The sequence below is a fragment of the Oncorhynchus mykiss genome, chromosome 8 (assembly GCF_013265735.2).
Source record: "Oncorhynchus mykiss isolate Arlee chromosome 8, USDA_OmykA_1.1, whole genome shotgun sequence".
Taxonomy (NCBI): Eukaryota; Metazoa; Chordata; class Actinopteri; order Salmoniformes; family Salmonidae; genus Oncorhynchus; species Oncorhynchus mykiss.
The window spans coordinates 74,976,309-75,002,980 of NC_048572.1; the positions used below are offsets into that span (position 1 = coordinate 74,976,309).

The 26,672-nt window shown below is 41.8% G+C and overlaps 3 protein-coding genes across 3 annotated transcripts; all 3 read right to left on the bottom strand.

Moving 5' to 3' along the window:
- Positions 1 to 1,131: 1,131 nt before the first annotated feature.
- Positions 1,132 to 3,750, bottom strand: LOC110512890. Its single transcript, XM_036986249.1, has 11 exons — positions 3,595 to 3,750; positions 3,251 to 3,435; positions 3,071 to 3,174; positions 2,700 to 2,791; positions 2,360 to 2,540; positions 2,086 to 2,191; positions 1,918 to 2,006; positions 1,746 to 1,837; positions 1,516 to 1,623; positions 1,356 to 1,397; positions 1,132 to 1,265 (listed from the first exon to the last, which is right to left on the bottom strand). Exons 1-10 carry the CDS (start codon positions 3,656 to 3,658, stop codon positions 1,381 to 1,383), a joined length of 1,038 nt encoding a protein of 345 aa, XP_036842144.1. The 5' UTR covers positions 3,659 to 3,750; the 3' UTR covers positions 1,132 to 1,265; positions 1,356 to 1,380.
- Positions 3,751 to 9,642: 5,892 nt separating this feature from the next.
- LOC118965554 lies at positions 9,643 to 12,257 on the bottom strand. The gene is made up of 11 exons (XM_036986250.1): positions 12,102 to 12,257; positions 11,758 to 11,942; positions 11,578 to 11,681; positions 11,207 to 11,298; positions 10,867 to 11,047; positions 10,595 to 10,700; positions 10,427 to 10,515; positions 10,255 to 10,346; positions 10,025 to 10,132; positions 9,865 to 9,906; positions 9,643 to 9,776 (listed from the first exon to the last, which is right to left on the bottom strand). Exons 1-10 carry the CDS (start codon positions 12,163 to 12,165, stop codon positions 9,890 to 9,892), a joined length of 1,038 nt encoding a protein of 345 aa, XP_036842145.1. The 5' UTR covers positions 12,166 to 12,257; the 3' UTR covers positions 9,643 to 9,776; positions 9,865 to 9,889.
- Positions 12,258 to 18,372: 6,115 nt separating this feature from the next.
- Positions 18,373 to 20,990, bottom strand: LOC110530611. Its single transcript, XM_036986251.1, has 11 exons — positions 20,835 to 20,990; positions 20,491 to 20,675; positions 20,311 to 20,414; positions 19,941 to 20,032; positions 19,601 to 19,781; positions 19,327 to 19,432; positions 19,159 to 19,247; positions 18,987 to 19,078; positions 18,757 to 18,864; positions 18,597 to 18,638; positions 18,373 to 18,506 (listed from the first exon to the last, which is right to left on the bottom strand). The coding sequence occupies exons 1-10, from the start codon at positions 20,896 to 20,898 to the stop codon at positions 18,622 to 18,624; spliced, it is 1,038 nt and encodes a 345-aa protein (XP_036842146.1). The 5' UTR covers positions 20,899 to 20,990; the 3' UTR covers positions 18,373 to 18,506; positions 18,597 to 18,621.
- Between the last annotated feature and the right edge of the window lie 5,682 nt (positions 20,991 to 26,672).

A 26,672-nucleotide genomic window follows, 5' to 3' on the forward strand; every position in this document is an offset into this window, starting at 1 on the left:
GAATTTTCATGGTAGATGAAAGGTCAGCATGTGGGAGCTCAGGATGATCGACAATTTACCCACTGGTTTCTGTACAGCACTTTGGGCCAATCGTGCGCCACACGTAGGGACTCCCAATCACGGCCGGTCGAACCAGGGTCTGTAGTGACGCCTCCAGCACTGAAATGCAGCGCCTTCAACCGCTGCGCCACTCGGGAGCCCATTATATTAGAACCAAGTCATGAGTGCCGGTTCAAAAGTACCAGGTCTACAAACAGCCATATTGGAGTCGCCCCCCCAGGCCAAGGAAAAGGCCAAGTTAGCTACAGTCGACATCGTCACCCCACAAGAGGTTCCTGAGGACAACGCAAATAAATAATTTTAAAAAGGGAGAAAGAAACCTGTGACGCTTGGTCTGTAATGAGTTCTGTTACCAGATACAGTGCAAGTACTGGGCTCATGAGCTATGATGAAATTTAACTGGGGTGGGATTCATTTGTGACCTGTCAGAGGGGAAATGCCAGTGTTATGAAATGTTTCATCAGTTATATGTCAATGAATGTGCCAAAACCAGTTTGCTCTTGAACTGCTGGGATTTTCAATCTTGCCTTATGCCAATGATAGTCTAGTTAACCTGTTAGAAAGGTAGACATTTTTGCCAGTGAGGTATGAAAGACTGAAACCAAGATATAATCTTTGGGGTATATTCCCCTGATGGGCACTCTCCTAACAAAAACACACATTTAAACTAAGGTCAACTACAGCCATTTTCCTGAATTGTTACCTAAGCATGGCCATCAGCCACCTACAATCCCTAAACTTGGCTTGTCAATTTCATCTTGGGGTGGGCTACTGCTGAAAAAGTATAGCCAACAATAAGCAGGTTCACTTATGACAAGCTTTCAAATAGCGTTACCATTGCATGAACACCTGCTGTGAATATCATTAGAAAACTGATTATGCCAAGAGAAGAAAGTGTTACAGTTCAAGAGTAATCAGGACACTGGGAAGTCCAGAACAATGAGCACTCTCATTGAGATCTGGATGGTCACCTCTTGGCTATTTTGTGTAGATACCAGCTCCGCACTACTGGATTTAAGGTACATCTCATCAGGATCATAGCATTTTGACAACCATTAGAAACAAACACCATTGTAAAGTACTCATTTTATTGAAACATGCTCAAGTCAAAGGACTTCATATCCATACTGGGGATAGTGGAAAGTGATGCACCCTTCAGGCCACCTACAATTAGATGGCTGTAGAGACAGAAAAGACAGCCATCCCTGTAACAGGTTGAAGAATTGTTAGTAACATGCATCTCATTGCCGTTGGGGGATTTTACAGTAAAATAACCAGCACACACACACACACACCTGACAAGCAAAGTGTTCCAGACCATTACACCAACCAGTCAACTGAATACAGAACACAATGACAGATGAGTAGGTTACAGGTTCAAGTTCATTTGGCATCAAAGCTGATACAATTAAAAGCCAAGTGTAAACTATAGTCTTCAATGCCAAAATCACCAACCTTGTTCTACAGTAGGATATTTTACAAATTCACTGGGGATCCGGGTTTCAGAGTTTTCCACTATTGTGAGCGGTCCAAGAACAGAGTTTTGAACCAGGCCCTGGGGTTCTGAGAAAAATATATATATAAATTACTTCAAGCTGCAGTCCCATCAGAACTCAAGAGTGATCAGCTCAAATGAATATGGAACTACAGTTTAGTCAGGCTTGAAATGAAGTGCCTCAAAATACCTGAATCCACACCCCTCTTCAACCGAGGCTTGCAACTCGAGTCACAGCACTTGCAGAGGTCACTTTGAGACGGGTCGTCCAGCAGCTCCCATCTATGAATAAAAAAAGTTGGCTGTTGCATTGGCACTAACATCATTATGGTCCAATGTTAAAGAATGTGACCAATACTTACTCTCCAGTCTCTTTAATGTAGTGGCAGGCCTTCTTTTCTATATCAAAAACCTCAGGGTCCCATGCAACAAGCTTACAATGAATATACACCTGGGGTGAAATAAGAGAACAGTCAAGAGCTACAGTATGAAAACAACCCAGTCATACCGAGAACTTGTGGTCCACTCACTTCCTCGCCTAAGGCAAACTTGAAGGACTGCAGGTAAAGCAGAATAGCAGACGAGTGGTACCTAGGCAGGAACCTGGAGTTCCCATTCTTCCCATCTGCAAGGCAACTGAAAATGCATTGTGCAATGAGCAGACAAACAGAACTTCCATCCAGCAAATAAGCTAACTTTAAAATGTATTCAATACTTTTCAACATTCGAGTAGGCTGTGTAGCGCTAGGCAGTCAAAAACCAAAACGTGCACCCTACATGGCCATAGCCAGGTCTGGTACACACCCCTTGTTGGTGATGATGGGGTACACCAGGCTCGCAGACTGCAGTTCTGGTGTTGTGGCTGCCACACACTCCTCCAAGAGCAGCAGCAAGGGCTGATGGTCCTTCTGATCCACTGCTGCCCAGATGGGGATGAAAGAGCCCAGGGGAAACAGGCTGCTCTTAGCCAGACCAGTAAGGTCTTCTACATGCAACAGAGAGGGGAAGGGGCGCAATGCTCATACGTACTGTACAGCCACAGGTTTCAACTAGCTTTGGGCAGTGTCCTCTGCTAGGAATTCCTTTACCAGGTAAGTTGACTGAACATATTCTTACAATAATTGATGTTGTATGAGTCACTCACCATTGAGGAGTGCCATGTGGAAAACCAATCCTCCATGACCCTCAGCACTACCATAGGCAGGGATAAGGAATGGGGGAATCCATCCCTCAGGTCTACATACAAGGGAGAATGTTTAGTTTAATAACGAAGGTGGCAAAGGCTTAGGAAGATTTGATTCCAACACCATAGCTAGAGTACACTACACCCAATAGAGCCCTAAAACGCTCAACTCAGTTCCACTGCATTTTTAAAAAATTCATTCCCCTCTAATTAGGGACTGATTTAGACCCGTGACACCAGGTGTGTGCAATTAATGATAAAGTAGAACCGAAATACAGCAGGCGCCAGACCTCTTAGGGTAAGAGTTGAGTACCCCTGGCATAGATGGTTACCTTATGTAAACACACTTAATATGGTGACTAATGGCAGCAGGTTTGGGCTTTCGGTTAGGTCTGTAAGTCAGGCTGGTTGAATAGATGTGTTTTTTGCCAGTCACCTGGGGAATAGAAGGAGAAGCATTAGTCGTCGCAGGATCCAAAATGGCATACATTGGGTCAAGAGTTAGACATTACCCGTTTCTTGATGGCACAGCCATTGAGGTTGTAGTGGAATGTCGCCATCCCTTCTCCCGTGGGAAGAACAGAAAATGTGGACGGAACACAGTGTCCAAGGAAAAGACGGGCAGCATGTTCAACCAACTCTGGACTGACCTTCCATGTCACTTTAATGGAGTGTTTCTCACAATCCACATTAAAATCTAAAAATATAAATTTGATAATGTCATCATTCACATCTCAAGAGCCAACACCACAACTTGGCTAGTCTGTTAGGCGGTCAGCATGAGATAAGTAGCCTATTCAAGTTAACATGGTATCAGCGCTACATAATCATATTATGCGTTCATTATTAGACGTACCTTCATTGGCAGCGCTTGCTGCTACGACAGCCAAAACAATTGCACATTGCCAAAGGAGAGACATGACTGAATGATCTAGGAGTGCCTACAAACTAGAAATATTTATGGACCAATTGATCCTAATCATCTTAATTCTGAACACCTGTGCGAGGTCAAGGAGCGATAATTATAGACCTAAAAACTTACCAACATCGTCAGTTTTGGTATTTCCTGGTCTGAAAACATCCTTGAATTGTTATGGGTTTTAAAAGTAAAAATTGTAATAGTCACATATTTTCCCCATAAAGTAGTCTGCAAAGCGTCTCACAAAACACGATGGACAGACGGAATAGTGACTTACACAGGAAATAAAGTTGAATCAAAAAGATTGAACAATCTGGTTTGCTCAATTTGACAGTACCACACTAAGTGTGGATTAGGTATTTTTTACATCGATTTAAAGCGTATTTTATGCGACTGTCAAAATGCTGATCAAGGATAATGTAAGACCAGCCATTTAATTGGTGGCCAAGCCCGCTAGTTTACATACTGAATGATCATCTCATCACCGATCTAGCTATCTGCCGTAGCTAAATATATGAATAGATCTGAAAAGCGCTATATAGTGGGCATTGCAGCAGGCCATTGGCATACCCGTATAGAATGCAGAGTTGGCTAACGTTAACTATACTGAACCAAAATGTAAACGCCGCAAGCAACAATGAAAGATTTTTCTGAGTTACATTTCATATAAGGAAATCAGTCATTTGAAGTAAATTCATTAGGCCCCAATCTATGGATTTCACAGGACTGGGCAGGGGCACAGCCATGGGTGGGACTGGGAGTGCAGGGGTGCAGCAATGGATGGGACTGGGAGTGCAAGTGCGCAGCCACAGGGGAGCCAGGCCAAGCCAATCAGAATGAGTTCTTCCCCACAAAAGGGCTTTATTACAGACAGAAATACTCCTCAGTTTCATCAGCTGTCAGGGTTGCTGGTTTCAGAGGATCCCTCAGGTGAAGAAGCCAGATGTGGACGTCCTGGGCTGGAGTGGTTACACGTGGTCTGCGGTTGTGAGGCCGGTTGGACGTACTGCCAAATTCTCTAAAACGACATTGGAGGCGGCTTATGGTAGAAAAATTAACAGTCAATTTTCTGGCAAAAGCTTTGGTGGACTTTCCTACAGTCAGCATGGCAATTGCATTTTGCATGCTATTTTGTATGCTATTGTATGTGTGAACGATGGTTAGCTCCTCGAATGATCCCAGTCCCTCCTATTGTGCATCTGTTGTAGAAAGAGGCGACGATTCTCAGAACATATGTGCTCTACAAATGTTTTATTTCCTTTTGGATGCAGATGCCAGATGCAGAGAGTGAGTTCTGCTTAATTAAAACTACCTGATCTCCAAAGTCCACGTCTATAGCCTCAATCAACCACACACAACGCAGAGTTACAGCGGTGCAGTATAGCACCGGTTACATTAACAACCTCCAGCTGCAGGTGTAACCGGTACCTTTCTGCGTTGGGTTCTGGTAAGGTGTAGGTGGAAGATAAGGCTTTGGACACAATTCAGCCAGTTGTCTCTCTTTTAATGACTGCATGGAATGGATACAAATACAAGGCAAAAGTTACTGCTGCAGTCTGGACTCCATACATGTATATTTGCCTCTCCTCATCACGCTCTGAGCAAACTGAGGAGTAAGAGCATGGCTCCCGTTGATGACATCACAGCATTAACACAATTTAGAAATGAAATACAATACAATAATTCACTCTTGAAAGTATTGTAATACATCTTAAAATAACCTTAAAATAATACATTAAAATAAATATGAGGGATTTTTGGTGAAATACATCAAGTATATTTTACACCTGTTACACAGGCAATCAATCACTAATCATTAGTTTGAACTCATTCCAGTCTTGCAATTAATTATCAGATACTTATGCTGCGTTTGTAACCAAGTGGGAGATGTGAATTTACCAGTTGTGAAGTCGTAACTAGTTGGATGCATTCCCGTGCTCTGAACTCGTTGAGAAACGCTGATTGGCTAATGGCCAACAAGCTGCATAAACAATAAACTGAAAGTACAGCTATCGTGCTTGTAAACAAACTATAGTGTTCAAAAACCATATTAATAGATTGCCTTTTATAAATAATGTTTTGTTGTTGCATTTAACTGAAGAAAATGCAATTATCGAGGTAATTTTCGTAGTAGATTTTATTTTATTTATGATTTATTTCACCTTTATTTAACCAGGTAGGCAAGTTGAGAACAAGTTCTCATTTACAATTGCGACCTGGCCAAGATAAAGCAAAGCAGTTCGACACATACAACGACACAGAGTTACACATGGAGTAAAACAAACATACAGTCAATAATACAGTAGAAACAAGTCTATATACGATGTGAGCAAATGAGGTGAGATAAGGGAGGTAAAGGCAAAAAAGGCCATGGTGGCCTAGCAAGTAAAACACTGGAATGGTAGATTTGCAGTGGAAGAATGTGCAAAGTAGAAATAAAAATAATTAATTAATAAATAAAAATAAATAAATACAGTAGGGATATAGAGGTAGTTGTTTGGGCTAAATTATAGGTGGGCTATGTACAGGTGCAGTAATCTATGAGCTGCTCTGACAGCTGGTGCTTAAAGCTAGTGAGGGAGATAAGTGTTTCCAGTTTCAGAGATTTTTGTAGTTCGTTCCAGTCATTGGCAGCAGAGAACTGGAAGGAGAGGCGGCCAAAGAAAGAATTGGTTTTGGGGGTGACCAGAGAGATATACCTGCTGGAGCGCGTGCTACAGGTGGGTGATGCTATAGTGACCAGCGAGCTGGTGACATCAGAGGTCAGCATGTGGGAGCTCAGGATGATAGACAAGTTTCCCACTAGTAATTACCAGTTGGATGGCCATTCAAGTGGAATTTTCCCAGTCATATATGGTGAATTACCACTTGGTTACTGAACACAGCATTAGGTTGCGATCCCTTGCTCAGACAGTACATGCATCCAGGCGTTGTAAGATCTGGCTGGCCTCAGCAAAGCCTGGTCAGAGGAACACACCCTTAATCTTGTGCCAATAAAACTGATTGTGGTTCCATGGCTGCGTTTACACAAGCATCCCATTTCTGATCTTTTGCCCCATATCTGATCTGATTGAGTCAAAAGACCAATGAGTGGGAAAATACCAGAATTGGGCAGCCTGTTAAAACACAGTCATATCTGTCTCATCAGATCAGTAGGCAGGTTTCCATTGACCCAGGCTTATTCGACAAAAGAACTGTTGCAAAAAATATCATTGCTACAAGTGTAGAAATGGCAGATATAAGAAACATTTTCTGAGGATTGACAAAAAAAATTATCCGTTTGAAATGGGGCAAATTTAATTTGGTTAAACTTTCTTGCATGATGGAAACTTTGTTTTTTTCTAATAAATGATGATTGCCAAATCATTTTGAAGGTAGAACATCATCCAGTGGGTCTAACTATAAAGTTCCACTGCATTTAATTATAAATGCCTACTGCATGCAAAATCATTTTTTCTACAATAAAAATGTTTATTTGCAGGACAAGGATTGTCCAGACTTTCAAGAATGCCTGATTTGCTTTGGCTTGCTTTTATGATTGACTGGGTGGATGCAAGCTTCACCATTCAATTATTTCAGATCTAGAGGAGTGCAATTATAATATGGCATGAGACAATTATTGCATTCTGTACATGCTGGCTTTCGAGGGCTACCTGAGACATGAAACAGATAGCCTGTATGCACTGCCACCTGTCTCAAATGTATTAATTCACATTTTTCCTAAATGGGTAATAAAAACTCTTCAACCACTTCATATTTATTTGACACTGGGTGTTAGCAATTTTTGTTGATGTGACGAGATAAGAAATGAAAACGCACCGTAGCAGGCAATTCAATTGTAATAGCTAGTGATCTCATGGAAGGAAGAAAGCAATACTGCATTTCCAGAGTATTTGAACAGGTACAGAAAGAGACTTAAGCTAGTTTGGAATTGGAACTTTCCCATTTCTTCGTGTACGGTTAGGCTAGGTTCAGAATAGGAATTAGGTTACGGGTCAGTTGACCTGGCGGAGAGGATGGGAATCCAAAACACATTGAATAAGGAAAGGCAGTTGGCAGGTAGACTGGTAGACTGGTTTTAACAGTTTTATGAAGCAGCACCCAGGATTATCCATCCGTATATCCCACAAGCAACCAGTCTGGCTCGAGCTGTAGGCTTCACACCCACCATGACCTCTACCCCTGCCACATCAACCTCCAACACAACTTCCACCTGTTGTGTCAGAGTCCAAATTCTTTAGGTAACATTAATAAATAAGATGTTTTATCAATTTTCATAAGTATGCTTATGTGGGGAAAGTTACTTGTGCCCCAGAGAGGGGAGAGATCAGGCTTGTCTTCTTATGGGAATGTGTCTGTAACTATTACATGTCCCCTCTGAGGTTGTCCTTATCTTGACAATTGACATATGCCATTGGATGAGGTAATGTTTTGGTCCTAAGTGGTACCAAGAAGTAGATAAGAACAAGAAGTAGATAAGAACTTCGTTTAGGAGACCAAACTGAACAATAATTTATAGCTAATGCTGTCTGGCTATGGGATACTCCTCTCTCAAGTAAAGTCTTCCTTTGTAATGTTCCTAAGATCTGTTATTTGTCATGTGAGTTGAGAGGGGTGTGTCTTCACTATAAATGATACTAAGAATTGTTTTGTAAGCACTCAGAATTAATTTATAGACACTGAATTGATCTGAGAGTCACAGGGCTATGGTGAAGCTCAAACAAATATGGACTTTATGATATAACTGACTTGCGTGTGGTTTGCTCTCATTTGGTAATACAGGACATTTCCACGACACACCCCACAGGTCTCCAGTGACCTTCCTCCAAATATTGGTAAGGGAAACGTCAGCACACATTTAACTAGGCAAGTCAGTAAAGAACAAATTCTTATTTAAAATGACCGCCTACCCCAGCCAAACCCTAACAATGCTGGGCCAATCATGCGCCGCCGTACGGGACTCCCAATCACGGCCGGTCGATTAAGGGTCTGTAGTTACGCCTCCAGTACTGAAATGCAGTGCCTTAGACCTCTGTGCCACTCGGGAGCCCATCATTATTGAACCAATAGTCGTGAGTTCCTGTTCAAGAGTACCAGGTCGACAAACAGCAGCCATATTGGAGTCACCCCCCAGGCCAAGGAAAAGGCCAAGTTAGCTACAGTCGACATCGTCACCCCACAAGAGGTTCCTGAGGACAACGCAAATAAATAATTTTAAAAAGGGAGAAAGAAACCTGTGACGCTTGGTCTGTAATGAGTTCTGTTACCAGATACAGTGCAAGTACTGGGCTCATGAGCTATGATGAAATTTAACTGGGGTGGGATTCATTTGTGACCTGTCAGAGGGGAAATGCCAGTGTTATGAAATGTTTCATCAGTTATATGTCAATGAATGTGCCAAAACCAGTTTGCTCTTGAACTGCTGGGATTTTCAATCTTGCCTTATGCCAATGATAGTCTAGTTAACCTGTTAGAAAGGTAGACATTTTTGCCAGTGAGGTATGAAAGACTGAAACCAAGATATAATCTTTGGGGTATATTCCCCTGATGGGCACTCTCCTAACAAAAACACACATTTAAACTAAGGTCAACTACAGCCATTTTCCTGAATTGTTACCTAAGCATGGCCATCAGCCACCTACAATCCCTAAACTTGGCTTGTCAATTTCATCTTGGGGTGGGCTACTGCTGAAAAAGTATAGCCAACAATAAGCAGGTTCACTTATGACAAGCTTTCAAATAGCGTTACCATTGCATGAACACCTGCTGTGAATATCATTAGAAAACTGATTATGCCAAGAGAAGAAAGTGTTACAGTTCAAGAGTAATCAGGACACTGGGAAGTCCAGAACAATGAGCACTCTCATTGAGATCTGGATGGTCACCTCTTGGCTATTTTGTGTAGATACCAGCTCCGCACTACTGGATTTAAGGTACATCTCATCAGGATCATAGCATTTTGACAACCATTAGAAACAAACACCATTGTAAAGTACTCATTTTATTGAAACATGCTCAAGTCAAAGGACTTCATATCCATACTGGGGATAGTGGAAAGTGATGCACCCTTCAGGCCACCTACAATTAGATGGCTGTAGAGACAGAAAAGACAGCCATCCCTGTAACAGGTTGAAGAATTGTTAGTAACATGCATCTCATTGCCGTTGGGGGATTTTACAGTAAAATAACCAGCACACACACACACACCTGACAAGCAAAGTGTTCCAGACCATTACACCAACCAGTCAACTGAATACAGAACACAATGACAGATGAGTAGGTTACAGGTTCAAGTTCATTTGGCATCAAAGCTGATACAATTAAAAGCCAAGTGTAAACTATAGTCTTCAATGCCAAAATCACCAACCTTGTTCTACAGTAGGATATTTTACAAATTCACTGGGGATCCGGGTTTCAGAGTTTTCCACTATTGTGAGCGGTCCAAGAACAGAGTTTTGAACCAGGCCCTGGGGTTCTGAGAAAAATATATATATAAATTACTTCAAGCTGCAGTCCCATCAGAACTCAAGAGTGATCAGCTCAAATGAATATGGAACTACAGTTTAGTCAGGCTTGAAATGAAGTGCCTCAAAATACCTGAATCCACACCCCTCTTCAACCGAGGCTTGCAACTCGAGTCACAGCACTTGCAGAGGTCACTTTGAGACGGGTCGTCCAGCAGCTCCCATCTATGAATAAAAAAAGTTGGCTGTTGCATTGGCACTAACATCATTATGGTCCAATGTTAAAGAATGTGACCAATACTTACTCTCCAGTCTCTTTAATGTAGTGGCAGGCCTTCTTTTCTATATCAAAAACCTCAGGGTCCCATGCAACAAGCTTACAATGAATATACACCTGGGGTGAAATAAGAGAACAGTCAAGAGCTACAGTATGAAAACAACCCAGTCATACCGAGAACTTGTGGTCCACTCACTTCCTCGCCTAAGGCAAACTTGAAGGACTGCAGGTAAAGCAGAATAGCAGACGAGTGGTACCTAGGCAGGAACCTGGAGTTCCCATTCTTCCCATCTGCAAGGCAACTGAAAATGCATTGTGCAATGAGCAGACAAACAGAACTTCCATCCAGCAAATAAGCTAACTTTAAAATGTATTCAATACTTTTCAACATTCGAGTAGGCTGTGTAGCGCTAGGCAGTCAAACCAAAACGTGCACCCTACATGGCCATAGCCAGGTCTGGTACACACCCCTTGTTGGTGATGATGGGGTACACCAGGCTCGCAGACTGCAGTTCTGGTGTTGTGGCTGCCACACACTCCTCCAAGAGCAGCAGCAAGGGCTGATGGTCCTTCTGATCCACTGCTGCCCAGATGGGGATGAAAGAGCCCAGGGGAAACAGGCTGCTCTTAGCCAGACCAGTAAGGTCTTCTACATGCAACAGAGAGGGGAAGGGGCGCAATGCTCATACGTACTGTACAGCCACAGGTTTCAACTAGCTTTGGGCAGTGTCCTCTGCTAGGAATTCCTTTACCAGGTAAGTTGACTGAACATATTCTTACAATAATTGATGTTGTATGAGTCACTCACCATTGAGGAGTGCCATGTGGAAAACCAATCCTCCATGACCCTCAGCACTACCATAGGCAGGGATAAGGAATGGGGGAATCCATCCCTCAGGTCTACATACAAGGGAGAATGTTTAGTTTAATAACGAAGGTGGCAAAGGCTTAGGAAGATTTGATTCCAACACCATAGCTAGAGTACACTACACCCAATAGAGCCCTAAAACACTCAACTCAGTTCCACTGCATTTTTAAAAAATTCATTCCCCTCTAATTAGGGACTGATTTAGACCCGTGACACCAGGTGTGTGCAATTAATGATAAAGTAGAACCGAAATACAGCAGGCGCCAGACCTCTTAGGGTAAGAGTTGAGTACCCCTGGCATAGATGGTTACCTTATGTAAACACACTTAATATGGTGACTAATGGCAGCAGGTTTGGGCTTTCGGTTAGGTCTGTAAGTCAGGCTGGTTGAATAGATGTGTTTTTTGCCAGTCACCTGGGGAATAGAAGGAGAAGCATTAGTCGTCGCAGGATCCAAAATGGCATACATTGGGTCAAGAGTTAGACATTACCCGTTTCTTGATGGCACAGCCATTGAGGTTGTAGTGGAATGTCGCCATCCCTTCTCCCGTGGGAAGAACAGAAAATGTGGACGGAACACAGTGTCCAAGGAAAAGACGGGCAGCATGTTCAACCAACTCTGGACTGACCTTCCATGTCACTTTAATGGAGTGTTTCTCACAATCCACATTAAAATCTAAAAATATAAATTTGATAATGTCATCATTCACATCTCAAGAGCCAACACCACAACTTGGCTAGTCTGTTAGGCGGTCAGCATGAGATAAGTAGCCTATTCAAGTTAACATGGTATCAGCGCTACATAATCATATTATGCGTTCATTATTAGACGTACCTTCATTGGCAGCGCTTGCTGCTACGACAGCCAAAACAATTGCACATTGCCAAAGGAGAGACATGACTGAATGATCTAGGAGTGCCTACAAACTAGAAATATTTATGGACCAATTGATCCTAATCATCTTAATTCTGAACACCTGTGCGAGGTCAAGGAGCGATAATTATAGACCTAAAAACTTACCAACATCGTCAGTTTTGGTATTTCCTGGTCTGAAAACATCCTTGAATTGTTATGGGTTTTAAAAGTAAAAATTGTAATAGTCACATATTTTCCCCATAAAGTAGTCTGCAAAGCGTCTCACAAAACACGATGGACAGACGGAATAGTGACTTACACAGGAAATAAAGTTGAATCAAAAAGATTGAACAATCTGGTTTGCTCAATTTGACAGTACCACACTAAGTGTGGATTAGGTATTTTTTACATCGATTTAAAGCGTATTTTATGCGACTGTCAAAATGCTGATCAAGGATAATGTAAGACCAGCCATTTAATTGGTGGCCAAGCCCGCTAGTTTACATACTGAATGATCATCTCATCACCGATCTAGCTATCTGCCGTAGCTAAATATATGAATAGATCTGAAAAGCGCTATATAGTGGGCATTGCAGCAGGCCATTGGCATACCCGTATAGAATGCAGAGTTGGCTAACGTTAACTATACTGAACCAAAATGTAAACGCCGCAAGCAACAATGAAAGATTTTTCTGAGTTACATTTCATATAAGGAAATCAGTCATTTGAAGTAAATTCATTAGGCCCCAATCTATGGATTTCACAGGACTAGGCAGGGGCACAGCCATGGGTGGGACTGGGAGTGCAGGGGTGCAGCAATGGATGGGACTGGGAGTGCAAGTGCGCAGCCACAGGGGAGCCAGGCCAAGCCAATCAGAATGAGTTCTTCCCCACAAAAGGGCTTTATTACAGACAGAAATACTCCTCAGTTTCATCAGCTGTCAGGGTTGCTGGTTTCAGAGGATCCCTCAGGTGAAGAAGCCAGATGTGGACGTCCTGGGCTGGAGTGGTTACACGTGGTCTGCGGTTGTGAGGCCGGTTGGACGTACTGCCAAATTCTCTAAAACGACATTGGAGGCGGCTTATGGTAGAAAAATTAACAGTCAATTTTCTGGCAAAAGCTTTGGTGGACTTTCCTACAGTCAGCATGGCAATTGCATTTTGCATGCTATTTTGTATGCTATTGTATGTGTGAACGATGGCTAGCTCCTCGAATGATCCCAGTCCCTCCTATTGTGCATCTGTTGTAGAAAGAGGCGACGATTCTCAGAACATAGGTTCTCTACAAATGTTTATTTCCTTTTGGATGCAGGTATGTGGTTTTATCTATGTAAAATATGTTATGTATAATAAGGAGAGACTGTATTCATTTTTGTATTCAAAAATAATTTTGATGCACTGAGAGAAAGAGGCGACGATTCTCAGAACATATGTGCTCTACAAATGTTTTATTTCCTTTTGGATGCAGATGCAAGATGCAGAGAGTGAGTTCTGCTTAATTAAAACTACCTGATCTCCAAAGTCCACGTCTATAGCCTCAATCAACCACACACAATGCAGAGTTACAGCGGTGCAGTATAGCACCGGTTACATTAACAACCTCCAGCTGCAGGTGTAACCGGTACCTTTCTGCGTTGGGTTCTGGTAAGGTGTAGGTGGAAGATAAGGCTTTGGACACAATTCAGCCAGTTGTCTCTCTTTTAATGACTGCATGGAATGGATACAAATACAAGGCAAAAGTTACTGCTGCAGTCTGGACTCCATACATGTATATTTGCCTCTCCTCATCACGCTCTGAGCAAACTGAGGAGTAAGAGCATGGCTCCCGTTGATGACATCACAGCATTAACACAATTTAGAAATGAAATACAATACAATAATTCACTCTTGAAAGTATTGTAATACATCTTAAAATAACCTTAAAATAATACATTAAAATAAATATGAGGGATTTTTGGTGAAATACATCAAGTATATTTTACACCTGTTACACAGGCAATCAATCACTAATCATTAGTTTGAACTCATTCCAGTCTTGCAATTAATTATCAGATACTTATGCTGCGTTTGTAACCAAGTGGGAGATGTGAATTTACCAGTTGTGAAGTCGTAACTAGTTGGATGCATTCCCGTGCTCTGAACTCGTTGAGAAACGCTGATTGGCTAATGGCCAACAAGCTGCATAAACAATAAACTGAAAGTACAGCTATCGTGCTTGTAAACAAACTATAGTGTTCAAAAACCATATTAATAGATTGCCTTTTATAAATAATGTTTTGTTGTTGCATTTAACTGAAGAAAATGCAATTATCGAGGTAATTTTCGTAGTAGATTTTATTTTATTTATGATTTATTTCACCTTTATTTAACCAGGTAGGCAAGTTGAGAACAAGTTCTCATTTACAATTGCGACCTGGCCAAGATAAAGCAAAGCAGTTCGACACATACAACGACACAGAGTTACACATGGAGTAAAACAAACATACAGTCAATAATACAGTAGAAACAAGTCTATATACGATGTGAGCAAATGAGGTGAGATAAGGGAGGTAAAGGCAAAAAAGGCCATGGTGGCCTAGCAAGTAAAACACTGGAATGGTAGATTTGCAGTGGAAGAATGTGCAAAGTAGAAATAAAAATAATAAATTAATAAATAAAAATAAATAAATACAGTAGGGATATAGAGGTAGTTGTTTGGGCTAAATTATAGGTGGGCTATGTACAGGTGCAGTAATCTATGAGCTGCTCTGACAGCTGGTGCTTAAAGCTAGTGAGGGAGATAAGTGTTTCCAGTTTCAGAGATTTTTGTAGTTCGTTCCAGTCATTGGCAGCAGAGAACTGGAAGGAGAGGCGGCCAAAGAAAGAATTGGTTTTGGGGGTGACCAGAGAGATATACCTGCTGGAGCGCGTGCTACAGGTGGGTGATGCTATAGTGACCAGCGAGCTGGTGACATCAGAGGTCAGCATGTGGGAGCTCAGGATGATAGACAAGTTTCCCACTAGTAATTACCAGTTGGATGGCCATTCAAGTGGAATTTTCCCAGTCATATATGGTGAATTACCACTTGGTTACTGAACACAGCATTAGGTTGCGATCCCTTGCTCAGACAGTACATGCATCCAGGCGTTGTAAGATCTGGCTGGCCTCAGCAAAGCCTGGTCAGAGGAACACACCCTTAATCTTGTGCCAATAAAACTGATTGTGGTTCCATGGCTGCGTTTACACAAGCATCCCATTTCTGATCTTTTGCCCCATATCTGATCTGATTGAGTCAAAAGACCAATGAGTGGGAAAATACCAGAATTGGGCAGCCTGTTAAAACACAGTCATATCTGTCTCATCAGATCAGTAGGCAGGTTTCCATTGACCCAGGCTTATTCGACAAAAGAACTGTTGCAAAAAATATCATTGCTACAAGTGTAGAAATGGCAGATATAAGAAACATTTTCTGAGGATTGACAAAAAAAATTATCCGTTTGAAATGGGGCAAATTTAATTTGGTTAAACTTTCTTGCATGATGGAAACTTTGTTTTTTTCTAATAAATGATGATTGCCAAATCATTTTGAAGGTAGAACATCATCCAGTGGGTCTAACTATAAAGTTCCACTGCATTTAATTATAAATGCCTACTGCATGCAAAATCATTTTTTCTACAATAAAAATGTTTATTTGCAGGACAAGGATTGTCCAGACTTTCAAGAATGCCTGATTTGCTTTGGCTTGCTTTTATGATTGACTGGGTGGATGCAAGCTTCACCATTCAATTATTTCAGATCTAGAGGAGTGCAATTATAATATGGCATGAGACAATTATTGCATTCTGTACATGCTGGCTTTCGAGGGCTACCTGAGACATGAAACAGATAGCCTGTATGCACTGCCACCTGTCTCAAATGTATTAATTCACATTTTTCCTAAATGGGTAATAAAAACTCTTCAACCACTTCATATTTATTTGACACTGGGTGTTAGCAATTTTTGTTGATGTGACGAGATAAGAAATGAAAACGCACCGTAGCAGGCAATTCAATTGTAATAGCTAGTGATCTCATGGAAGGAAGAAAGCAATACTGCATTTCCAGAGTATTTGAACAGGTACAGAAAGAGACTTAAGCTAGTTTGGAATTGGAACTTTCCCATTTCTTCGTGTACGGTTAGGCTAGGTTCAGAATAGGAATTAGGTTACGGGTCAGTTGACCTGGCGGAGAGGATGGGAATCCAAAACACATTGAATAAGGAAAGGCAGTTGGCAGGTAGACTGGTAGACTGGTTTTAACAGTTTTATGAAGCAGCACCCAGGATTATCCATCCGTATATCCCACAAGCAACCAGTCTGGCTCGAGCTGTAGGCTTCACACCCACCATGACCTCTACCCCTGCCACATCAACCTCCAACACAACTTCCACCTGTTGTGTCAGAGTCCAAATTCTTTAGGTAACATTAATAAATAAGATGTTTTATCAATTTTCATAAGTATGCTTATGTGGGGAAAGTTACTTGTGCCCCAGAGAGGGGAGAGATCAGGCTTGTCTTCTTATGGGAATGTGTCTGCAACTATTACATGTCCCCTCTGAGGTTGTCCTTATCTTGATTTAGTGTAAAGCCTAGGAGGCTCACTGTCTTTTCTGATCTTGCCCAGGAGGGGGTGTATTTGAGATGGGAGTATCTCAAATTGACAATTGACATATGCCATTGGATGAGGTAATGTTTTGGTCCTAAGTGGTACCAAGAAGTAGATAAGAACTTCGTTTAGGAGACCAAACTGAACAATAATTTATAGCTAATGCTGTCTGGCTATGGGATACTCCTCTCTCAAGTAAAGTCTTCCTTTGTAATGTTCCTAAGATCTGTTATTTGTCATGTGAGTTGAGAGGGGTGTGTCTTCACTATAAATGATACTAAGAATTGTTTTGTAAGCACTCAGAATTAATTTATAGACACTGAATTGATCTGAGAGTCACAGGGCTATGGTGAAGCTCAAACAAATATGGACTTTATGATATAACTGACTTGCGTGTGGTTTGCTCTCATTTGGTAATACAGGACATTTCCACGACACACCCCACAGGTCTCCAGTGACCTTCCTCCAAATATTGGTAAGGGAAACGTCAGCACACATTTAACTAGGCAAGTCAGTAAAGAACAAATTCTTATTTAAAATGACCGCCTACCCCAGCCAAACCCTAACAATGCTGGGCCAATCATGCGCCGCCGTACGGGACTCCCAATCACGGCCGGTCGATTAAGGGTCTGTAGTTACGCCTCCAGTACTGAAATGCAGTGCCTTAGACCTCTGTGCCACTCGGGAGCCCATCATTATTGAACCAATAGTCGTGAGTTCCTGTTCAAGAGTACCAGGTCGACAAACAGCAGCCATATTGGAGTCACCCCCCAGGCCAAGGAAAAGGCCAAGTTAGCTACAGTCGACATCGTCACCCCACAAGAGGTTCCTGAGGACAACGCAAATAAATAATTTTAAAAAGGGAGAAAGAAACCTGTGACGCTTGGTCTGTAATGAGTTCTGTTACCAGATACAGTGCAAGTACTGGGCTCATGAGCTATGATGAAATTTAACTGGGGTGGGATTCATTTGTGACCTGTCAGAGGGGAAATGCCAGTGTTATGAAATGTTTCATCAGTTATATGTCAATGAATGTGCCAAAACCAGTTTGCTCTTGAACTGCTGGGATTTTCAATCTTGCCTTATGCCAATGATAGTCTAGTTAACCTGTTAGAAAGGTAGACATTTTTGCCAGTGAGGTATGAAAGACTGAAACCAAGATATAATCTTTGGGGTATATTCCCCTGATGGGCACTCTCCTAACAAAAACACACATTTAAACTAAGGTCAACTACAGCCATTTTCCTGAATTGTTACCTAAGCATGGCCATCAGCCACCTACAATCCCTAAACTTGGCTTGTCAATTTCATCTTGGGGTGGGCTACTGCTGAAAAAGTATAGCCAACAATAAGCAGGTTCACTTATGACAAGCTTTCAAATAGCGTTACCATTGCATGAACACCTGCTGTGAATATCATTAGAAAACTGATTATGCCAAGAGAAGAAAGTGTTACAGTTCAAGAGTAATCAGGACACTGGGAAGTCCAGAACAATGAGCACTCTCATTGAGATCTGGATGGTCACCTCTTGGCTATTTTGTGTAGATACCAGCTCCGCACTACTGGATTTAAGGTACATCTCATCAGGATCATAGCATTTTGACAACCATTAGAAACAAACACCATTGTAAAGTACTCATTTTATTGAAACATGCTCAAGTCAAAGGACTTCATATCCATACTGGGGATAGTGGAAAGTGATGCACCCTTCAGGCCACCTACAATTAGATGGCTGTAGAGACAGAAAAGACAGCCATCCCTGTAACAGGTTGAAGAATTGTTAGTAACATGCATCTCATTGCCGTTGGGGGATTTTACAGTAAAATAACCAGCACACACACACACACACCTGACAAGCAAAGTGTTCCAGACCATTACACCAACCAGTCAACTGAATACAGAACACAATGACAGATGAGTAGGTTACAGGTTCAAGTTCATTTGGCATCAAAGCTGATACAATTAAAAGCCAAGTGTAAACTATAGTCTTCAATGCCAAAATCACCAACCTTGTTCTACAGTAGGATATTTTACAAATTCACTGGGGATCCGGGTTTCAGAGTTTTCCACTATTGTGAGCGGTCCAAGAACAGAGTTTTGAACCAGGCCCTGGGGTTCTGAGAAAAATATATATATAAATTACTTCAAGCTGCAGTCCCATCAGAACTCAAGAGTGATCAGCTCAAATGAATATGGAACTACAGTTTAGTCAGGCTTGAAATGAAGTGCCTCAAAATACCTGAATCCACACCCCTCTTCAACCGAGGCTTGCAACTCGAGTCACAGCACTTGCAGAGGTCACTTTGAGACGGGTCGTCCAGCAGCTCCCATCTATGAATAAAAAAAGTTGGCTGTTGCATTGGCACTAACATCATTATGGTCCAATGTTAAAGAATGTGACCAATACTTACTCTCCAGTCTCTTTAATGTAGTGGCAGGCCTTCTTTTCTATATCAAAAACCTCAGGGTCCCATGCAACAAGCTTACAATGAATATACACCTGGGGTGAAATAAGAGAACAGTCAAGAGCTACAGTATGAAAACAACCCAGTCATACCGAGAACTTGTGGTCCACTCACTTCCTCGCCTAAGGCAAACTTGAAGGACTGCAGGTAAAGCAGAATAGCAGACGAGTGGTACCTAGGCAGGAACCTGGAGTTCCCATTCTTCCCATCTGCAAGGCAACTGAAAATGCATTGTGCAATGAGCAGACAAACAGAACTTCCATCCAGCAAATAAGCTAACTTTAAAATGTATTCAATACTTTTCAACATTCGAGTAGGCTGTGTAGCGCTAGGCAGTCAAAAACCAAAACGTGCACCCTACATGGCCATAGCCAGGTCTGGTACACACCCCTTGTTGGTGATGATGGGGTACACCAGGCTCGCAGACTGCAGTTCTGGTGTTGTGGCTGCCACACACTCCTCCAAGAGCAGCAGCAAGGGCTGATGGTCCATCTGATCCACTGCTGCCCAGATGGGGATGAAAGAGCCCAGGGGAAACAGGCTGCTCTTAGCCAGACCAGTAAGGTCTTCTACATGCAACAGAGAGGGGAAGGGGCGCAATGCTCATACGTACTGTACAGCCACAGGTTTCAACTAGCTTTGGGCAGTGTCCTCTGCTAGGAATTCCTTTACCAGGTAAGTTGACTGAACATATTCTTACAATAATTGATGTTGTATGAGTCACTCACCATTGAGGAGTGCCATGTGGAAAACCAATCCTCCATGACCCTCAGCACTACCATAGGCAGGGATAAGGAATGGGGGAATCCATCCCTCAGGTCTACATACAAGGGAGAATGTTTAGTTTAATAACGAAGGTGGCAAAGGCTTAGGAAGATTTGATTCCAACACCATAGCTAGAGTACACTACACCCAATAGAGCCCTAAAACGCTCAACTCAGTTCCACTGCATTTTTAAAAAATTCATTCCCCTCTAATTAGGGACTGATTTAGACCCGTGACACCAGGTGTGTGCAATTAATGATAAAGTAGAACGAAAGACATCAGGCGCCAGACCTCTTAGGGTAAGAGTTGAGTACCCCTGGCATAGATGGTTACCTTATGTAAACACACTTAATATGGTGACTAATGGCAGCAGGTTTGGGCTTTCGGTTAGGTCTGTAAGTCAGGCTGGTTGAATAGATGTGTTTTTTGCCAGTCACCTGGGGAATAGAAGGAGAAGCATTAGTCGTCGCAGGATCCAAAATGGCATACATTGGGTCAAGAGTTAGACATTACCCGTTTCTTGATGGCACAGCCATTGAGGTTGTAGTGGAATGTCGCCATCCCTTCTCCCGTGGGAAGAACAGAAAATGTGGACGGAACACAGTGTCCAAGGAAAAGACGGGCAGCATGTTCAACCAACTCTGGACTGACCTTCCATGTCACTTTAATGGAGTGTTTCTCACAATCCACATTAAAATCTAAAAATATAAATTTGATAATGTCATCATTCACATCTCAAGAGCCAACACCACAACTTGGCTAGTCTGTTAGGCGGTCAGCATGAGATAAGTAGCCTATTCAAGTTAACATGGTATCAGCGCTACATAATCATATTATGCGTTCATTATTAGACGTACCTTCATTGGCAGCGCTTGCTGCTACGACAGCCAAAACAATTGCACATTGCCAAAGGAGAGACATGACTGAATGATCTAGGAGTGCCTACAAACTAGAAATATTTATGGACCAATTGATCCTAATCATCTTAATTCTGAACACCTGTGCGAGGTCAAGGAGCGATAATTATAGACCTAAAAACTTACCAACATCGTCAGTTTTGGTATTTCCTGGTCTGAAAACATCCTTGAATTGTTATGGGTTTTAAAAGTAAAAATTGTAATAGTCACATATTTTCCCCATAAAGTAGTCTGCAAAGCGTCTCACAAAACACGATGGACAGACGGAATAGTGACTTACACAGGAAATAAAGTTGAATCAAAAAGATTGAACAATCTGGTTTGCTCAATTTGACAGTACCACACTAAGTGTGGATTAGGTATTTTTTACATCGATTTAAAGCGTATTTTATGCGACTGTCAAAATGCTGATCAAGGATAATGTAAGACCAGCCATTTAATTGGTGGCCAAGCCCGCTAGTTTACATACTGAATGATCATCTCATCACCGATCTAGCTATCTGCCGTAGCTAAATATATGAATAGATCTGAAAAGCGCTATATAGTGGGCATTGCAGCAGGCCATTGGCATACCCGTATAGAATGCAGAGTTGGCTAACGTTAACTATACTGAACCAAAATGTAAACGCCGCAAGCAACAATGAAAGATTTTTCTGAGTTACATTTCATATAAGGAAATCAGTCATTTGAAGTAAATTCATTAGGCCCCAATCTATGGATTTCACAGGACTGGGCAGGGGCACAGCCATGGGTGGGACTGGGAGTGCAGGGGTGCAGCAATGGATGGGACTGGGAGTGCAAGTGCGCAGCCACAGGGGAGCCAGGCCAAGCCAATCAGAATGAGTTCTTCCCCACAAAAGGGCTTTATTACAGACAGAAATACTCCTCAGTTTCATCAGCTGTCAGGGTTGCTGGTTTCAGAGGATCCCTCAGGTGAAGAAGCCAGATGTGGACGTCCTGGGCTGGAGTGGTTACACGTGGTCTGCGGTTGTGAGGCCGGTTGGACGTACTGCCAAATTCTCTAAAACGACATTGGAGGCGGCTTATGGTAGAAAAATTAACAGTCAATTTTCTGGCAAAAGCTTTGGTGGACTTTCCTACAGTCAGCATGGCAATTGCATTTTGCATGCTATTTTGTATGCTATTGTATGTGTGAACGATGGTTAGCTCCTCGAATGATCCCAGTCCCTCCTATTGTGCATCTGTTGTAGAAAGAGGCGACGATTCTCAGAACATATGTGCTCTACAAATGTTTTATTTCCTTTTGGATGCAGATGCCAGATGCAGAGAGTGAGTTCTGCTTAATTAAAACTACCTGATCTCCAAAGTCCACGTCTATAGCCTCAATCAACCACACACAACGCAGAGTTACAGCGGTGCAGTATAGCACCGGTTACATTAACAACCTCCAGCTGCAGGTGTAACCGGTACCTTTCTGCGTTGGGTTCTGGTAAGGTGTAGGTGGAAGATAAGGCTTTGGACACAATTCAGCCAGTTGTCTCTCTTTTAATGACTGCATGGAATGGATACAAATACAAGGCAAAAGTTACTGCTGCAGTCTGGACTCCATACATGTATATTTGCCTCTCCTCATCACGCTCTGAGCAAACTGAGGAGTAAGAGCATGGCTCCCGTTGATGACATCACAGCATTAACACAATTTAGAAATGAAATACAATACAATAATTCACTCTTGAAAGTATTGTAATACATCTTAAAATAACCTTAAAATAATACATTAAAATAAATATGAGGGATTTTTGGTGAAATACATCAAGTATATTTTACACCTGTTACACAGGCAATCAATCACTAATCATTAGTTTGAACTCATTCCAGTCTTGCAATTAATTATCAGATACTTATGCTGCGTTTGTAACCAAGTGGGAGATGTGAATTTACCAGTTGTGAAGTCGTAACTAGTTGGATGCATTCCCGTGCTCTGAACTCGTTGAGAAACGCTGATTGGCTAATGGCCAACAAGCTGCATAAACAATAAACTGAAAGTACAGCTATCGTGCTTGTAAACAAACTATAGTGTTCAAAAACCATATTAATAGATTGCCTTTTATAAATAATGTTTTGTTGTTGCATTTAACTGAAGAAAATGCAATTATCGAGGTAATTTTCGTAGTAGATTTTATTTTATTTATGATTTATTTCACCTTTATTTAACCAGGTAGGCAAGTTGAGAACAAGTTCTCATTTACAATTGCGACCTGGCCAAGATAAAGCAAAGCAGTTCGACACATACAACGACACAGAGTTACACATGGAGTAAAACAAACATACAGTCAATAATACAGTAGAAACAAGTCTATATACGATGTGAGCAAATGAGGTGAGATAAGGGAGGTAAAGGCAAAAAAGGCCATGGTGGCCTAGCAAGTAAAACACTGGAATGGTAGATTTGCAGTGGAAGAATGTGCAAAGTAGAAATAAAAATAATTAATTAATAAATAAAAATAAATAAATACAGTAGGGATATAGAGGTAGTTGTTTGGGCTAAATTATAGGTGGGCTATGTACAGGTGCAGTAATCTATGAGCTGCTCTGACAGCTGGTGCTTAAAGCTAGTGAGGGAGATAAGTGTTTCCAGTTTCAGAGATTTTTGTAGTTCGTTCCAGTCATTGGCAGCAGAGAACTGGAAGGAGAGGCGGCCAAAGAAAGAATTGGTTTTGGGGGTGACCAGAGAGATATACCTGCTGGAGCGCGTGCTACAGGTGGGTGATGCTATAGTGACCAGCGAGCTGGTGACATCAGAGGTCAGCATGTGGGAGCTCAGGATGATAGACAAGTTTCCCACTAGTAATTACCAGTTGGATGGCCATTCAAGTGGAATTTTCCCAGTCATATATGGTGAATTACCACTTGGTTACTGAACACAGCATTAGGTTGCGATCCCTTGCTCAGACAGTACATGCATCCAGGCGTTGTAAGATCTGGCTGGCCTCAGCAAAGCCTGGTCAGAGGAACACACCCTTAATCTTGTGCCAATAAAACTGATTGTGGTTCCATGGCTGCGTTTACACAAGCATCCCATTTCTGATCTTTTGCCCCATATCTGATCTGATTGAGTCAAAAGACCAATGAGTGGGAAAATACCAGAATTGGGCAGCCTGTTAAAACACAGTCATATCTGTCTCATCAGATCAGTAGGCAGGTTTCCATTGACCCAGGCTTATTCGACAAAAGAACTGTTGCAAAAAATATCATTGCTACAAGTGTAGAAATGGCAGATATAAGAAACATTTTCTGAGGATTGACAAAAAAAATTATCCGTTTGAAATGGGGCAAATTTAATTTGGTTAAACTTTCTTGCATGATGGAAACTTTGTTTTTTTCTAATAAATGATGATTGCCAAATCATTTTGAAGGTAGAACATCATCCAGTGGGTCTAACTATAAAGTTCCACTGCATTTAATTATAAATGCCTACTGCATGCAAAATCATTTTTTCTACAATAAAAATGTTTATTTGCAGGACAAGGATTGTCCAGACTTTCAAGAATGCCTGATTTGCTTTGGCTTGCTTTTATGATTGACTGGGTGGATGCAAGCTTCACCATTCAATTATTTCAGATCTAGAGGAGTGCAATTATAATATGGCATGAGACAATTATTGCATTCTGTACATGCTGGCTTTCGAGGGCTACCTGAGACATGAAACAGATAGCCTGTATGCACTGCCACCTGTCTCAAATGTATTAATTCACATTTTTCCTAAATGGGTAATAAAAACTCTTCAACCACTTCATATTTATTTGACACTGGGTGTTAGCAATTTTTGTTGATGTGACGAGATAAGAAATGAAAACGCACCGTAGCAGGCAATTCAATTGTAATAGCTAGTGATCTCATGGAAGGAAGAAAGCAATACTGCATTTCCAGAGTATTTGAACAGGTACAGAAAGAGACTTAAGCTAGTTTGGAATTGGAACTTTCCCATTTCTTCGTGTACGGTTAGGCTAGGTTCAGAATAGGAATTAGGTTACGGGTCAGTTGACCTGGCGGAGAGGATGGGAATCCAAAACACATTGAATAAGGAAAGGCAGTTGGCAGGTAGACTGGTAGACTGGTTTTAACAGTTTTATGAAGCAGCACCCAGGATTATCCATCCGTATATCCCACAAGCAACCAGTCTGGCTCGAGCTGTAGGCTTCACACCCACCATGACCTCTACCCCTGCCACATCAACCTCCAACACAACTTCCACCTGTTGTGTCAGAGTCCAAATTCTTTAGGTAACATTAATAAATAAGATGTTTTATCAATTTTCATAAGTATGCTTATGTGGGGAAAGTTACTTGTGCCCCAGAGAGGGGAGAGATCAGGCTTGTCTTCTTATGGGAATGTGTCTGTAACTATTACATGTCCCCTCTGAGGTTGTCCTTATCTTGACAATTGACATATGCCATTGGATGAGGTAATGTTTTGGTCCTAAGTGGTACCAAGAAGTAGATAAGAACAAGAAGTAGATAAGAACTTCGTTTAGGAGACCAAACTGAACGATAATTTATAGCTAATGCTGTCTGGCTATGGGATACTCCTCTCTCAAGTAAAGTCTTCCTTTGTAATGTTCCTAAGATCTGTTATTTGTCATGTGAGTTGAGAGGGGTGTGTCTTCACTATAAATGATACTAAGAATTGTTTTGTAAGCACTCAGAATTAATTTATAGACACTGAATTGATCTGAGAGTCACAGGGCTATGGTGAAGCTCATAAACAAATATGGACTTTATGATATAACTGACTTGCGTGTGGTTTGCTCTCATTTGGTAATACAGGACATTTCCACGACACACCCCACAGGTCTCCAGTGACCTTCCTCCAAATATTGGTAAGGGAAACGTCAGCACACATTTAACTAGGCAAGTCAGTAAAGAACAAATTCTTATTTAGAATGACCGCCTACCCCAGCCAAACCCTAACAATGCTGGGCCAATCATGCGCCGCCGTACGGGACTCCCAATCACGGCCGGTCGATTAAGGGTCTGTAGTTACGCCTCCAGTACTGAAATGCAGTGCCTTAGACCTCTGTGCCACTCGGGAGCCCATCATTATTGAACCAATAGTCGTGAGTTCCTGTTCAAGAGTACCAGGTCGACAAACAGCAGCCATATTGGAGTCACCCCCCAGGCCAAGGAAAAGGCCAAGTTAGCTACAGTCGACATCGTCACCCCACAAGAGGTTCCTGAGGACAACGCAAATAAATAATTTTAAAAAGGGAGAAAGAAACCTGTGACGCTTGGTCTGTAATGAGTTCTGTTACCAGATACAGTGCAAGTACTGGGCTCATGAGCTATGATGAAATTTAACTGGGGTGGGATTCATTTGTGACCTGTCAGAGGGGAAATGCCAGTGTTATGAAATGTTTCATCAGTTATATGTCAATGAATGTGCCAAAACCAGTTTGCTCTTGAACTGCTGGGATTTTCAATCTTGCCTTATGCCAATGATAGTCTAGTTAACCTGTTAGAAAGGTAGACATTTTTGCCAGTGAGGTATGAAAGACTGAAACCAAGATATAATCTTTGGGGTATATTCCCCTGATGGGCACTCTCCTAACAAAAACACACATTTAAACTAAGGTCAACTACAGCCATTTTCCTGAATTGTTACCTAAGCATGGCCATCAGCCACCTACAATCCCTAAACTTGGCTTGTCAATTTCATCTTGGGGTGGGCTACTGCTGAAAAAGTATAGCCAACAATAAGCAGGTTCACTTATGACAAGCTTTCAAATAGCGTTACCATTGCATGAACACCTGCTGTGAA

What these genes read in the sequence shown, in the direction of transcription:
- LOC110512890 (XM_036986249.1), bottom strand. Translation starts at nt 3,658, where the DNA reads ATGTCTCTCCTTTGGCAATGTGCAATTGTTTTGGCTGTCGTAGCAGCA. An exon ending in GCTGTGCCATCAAGAAACGG is followed by an intron (nt 3,175 to 3,250) that starts GTAATGTCTAAC and finishes TCTATTCCCCAG; the next exon opens with GTGACTGGCAAAAAACACAT. An exon ending in ATTAAGTGTGTTTACATAAG is followed by an intron (nt 2,792 to 3,070) that starts GTAACCATCTAT and finishes CCTTGTATGTAG; the next exon opens with ACCTGAGGGATGGATTCCCC.
- LOC118965554 (XM_036986250.1), bottom strand. Translation starts at nt 12,165, where the DNA reads ATGTCTCTCCTTTGGCAATGTGCAATTGTTTTGGCTGTCGTAGCAGCA. An exon ending in GCTGTGCCATCAAGAAACGG is followed by an intron (nt 11,682 to 11,757) that starts GTAATGTCTAAC and finishes TCTATTCCCCAG; the next exon opens with GTGACTGGCAAAAAACACAT. An exon ending in CCACATGGCACTCCTCAATG is followed by an intron (nt 11,048 to 11,206) that starts GTGAGTGACTCA and finishes TGTTGCATGTAG; the next exon opens with AAGACCTTACTGGTCTGGCT.
- LOC110530611 (XM_036986251.1), bottom strand. Translation starts at nt 20,898, where the DNA reads ATGTCTCTCCTTTGGCAATGTGCAATTGTTTTGGCTGTCGTAGCAGCA. An exon ending in CCACATGGCACTCCTCAATG is followed by an intron (nt 19,782 to 19,940) that starts GTGAGTGACTCA and finishes TGTTGCATGTAG; the next exon opens with AAGACCTTACTGGTCTGGCT. An exon ending in TACATTAAAGAGACTGGAGA is followed by an intron (nt 19,079 to 19,158) that starts GTAAGTATTGGT and finishes TTTTATTCATAG; the next exon opens with ATGGGAGCTGCTGGACGACC.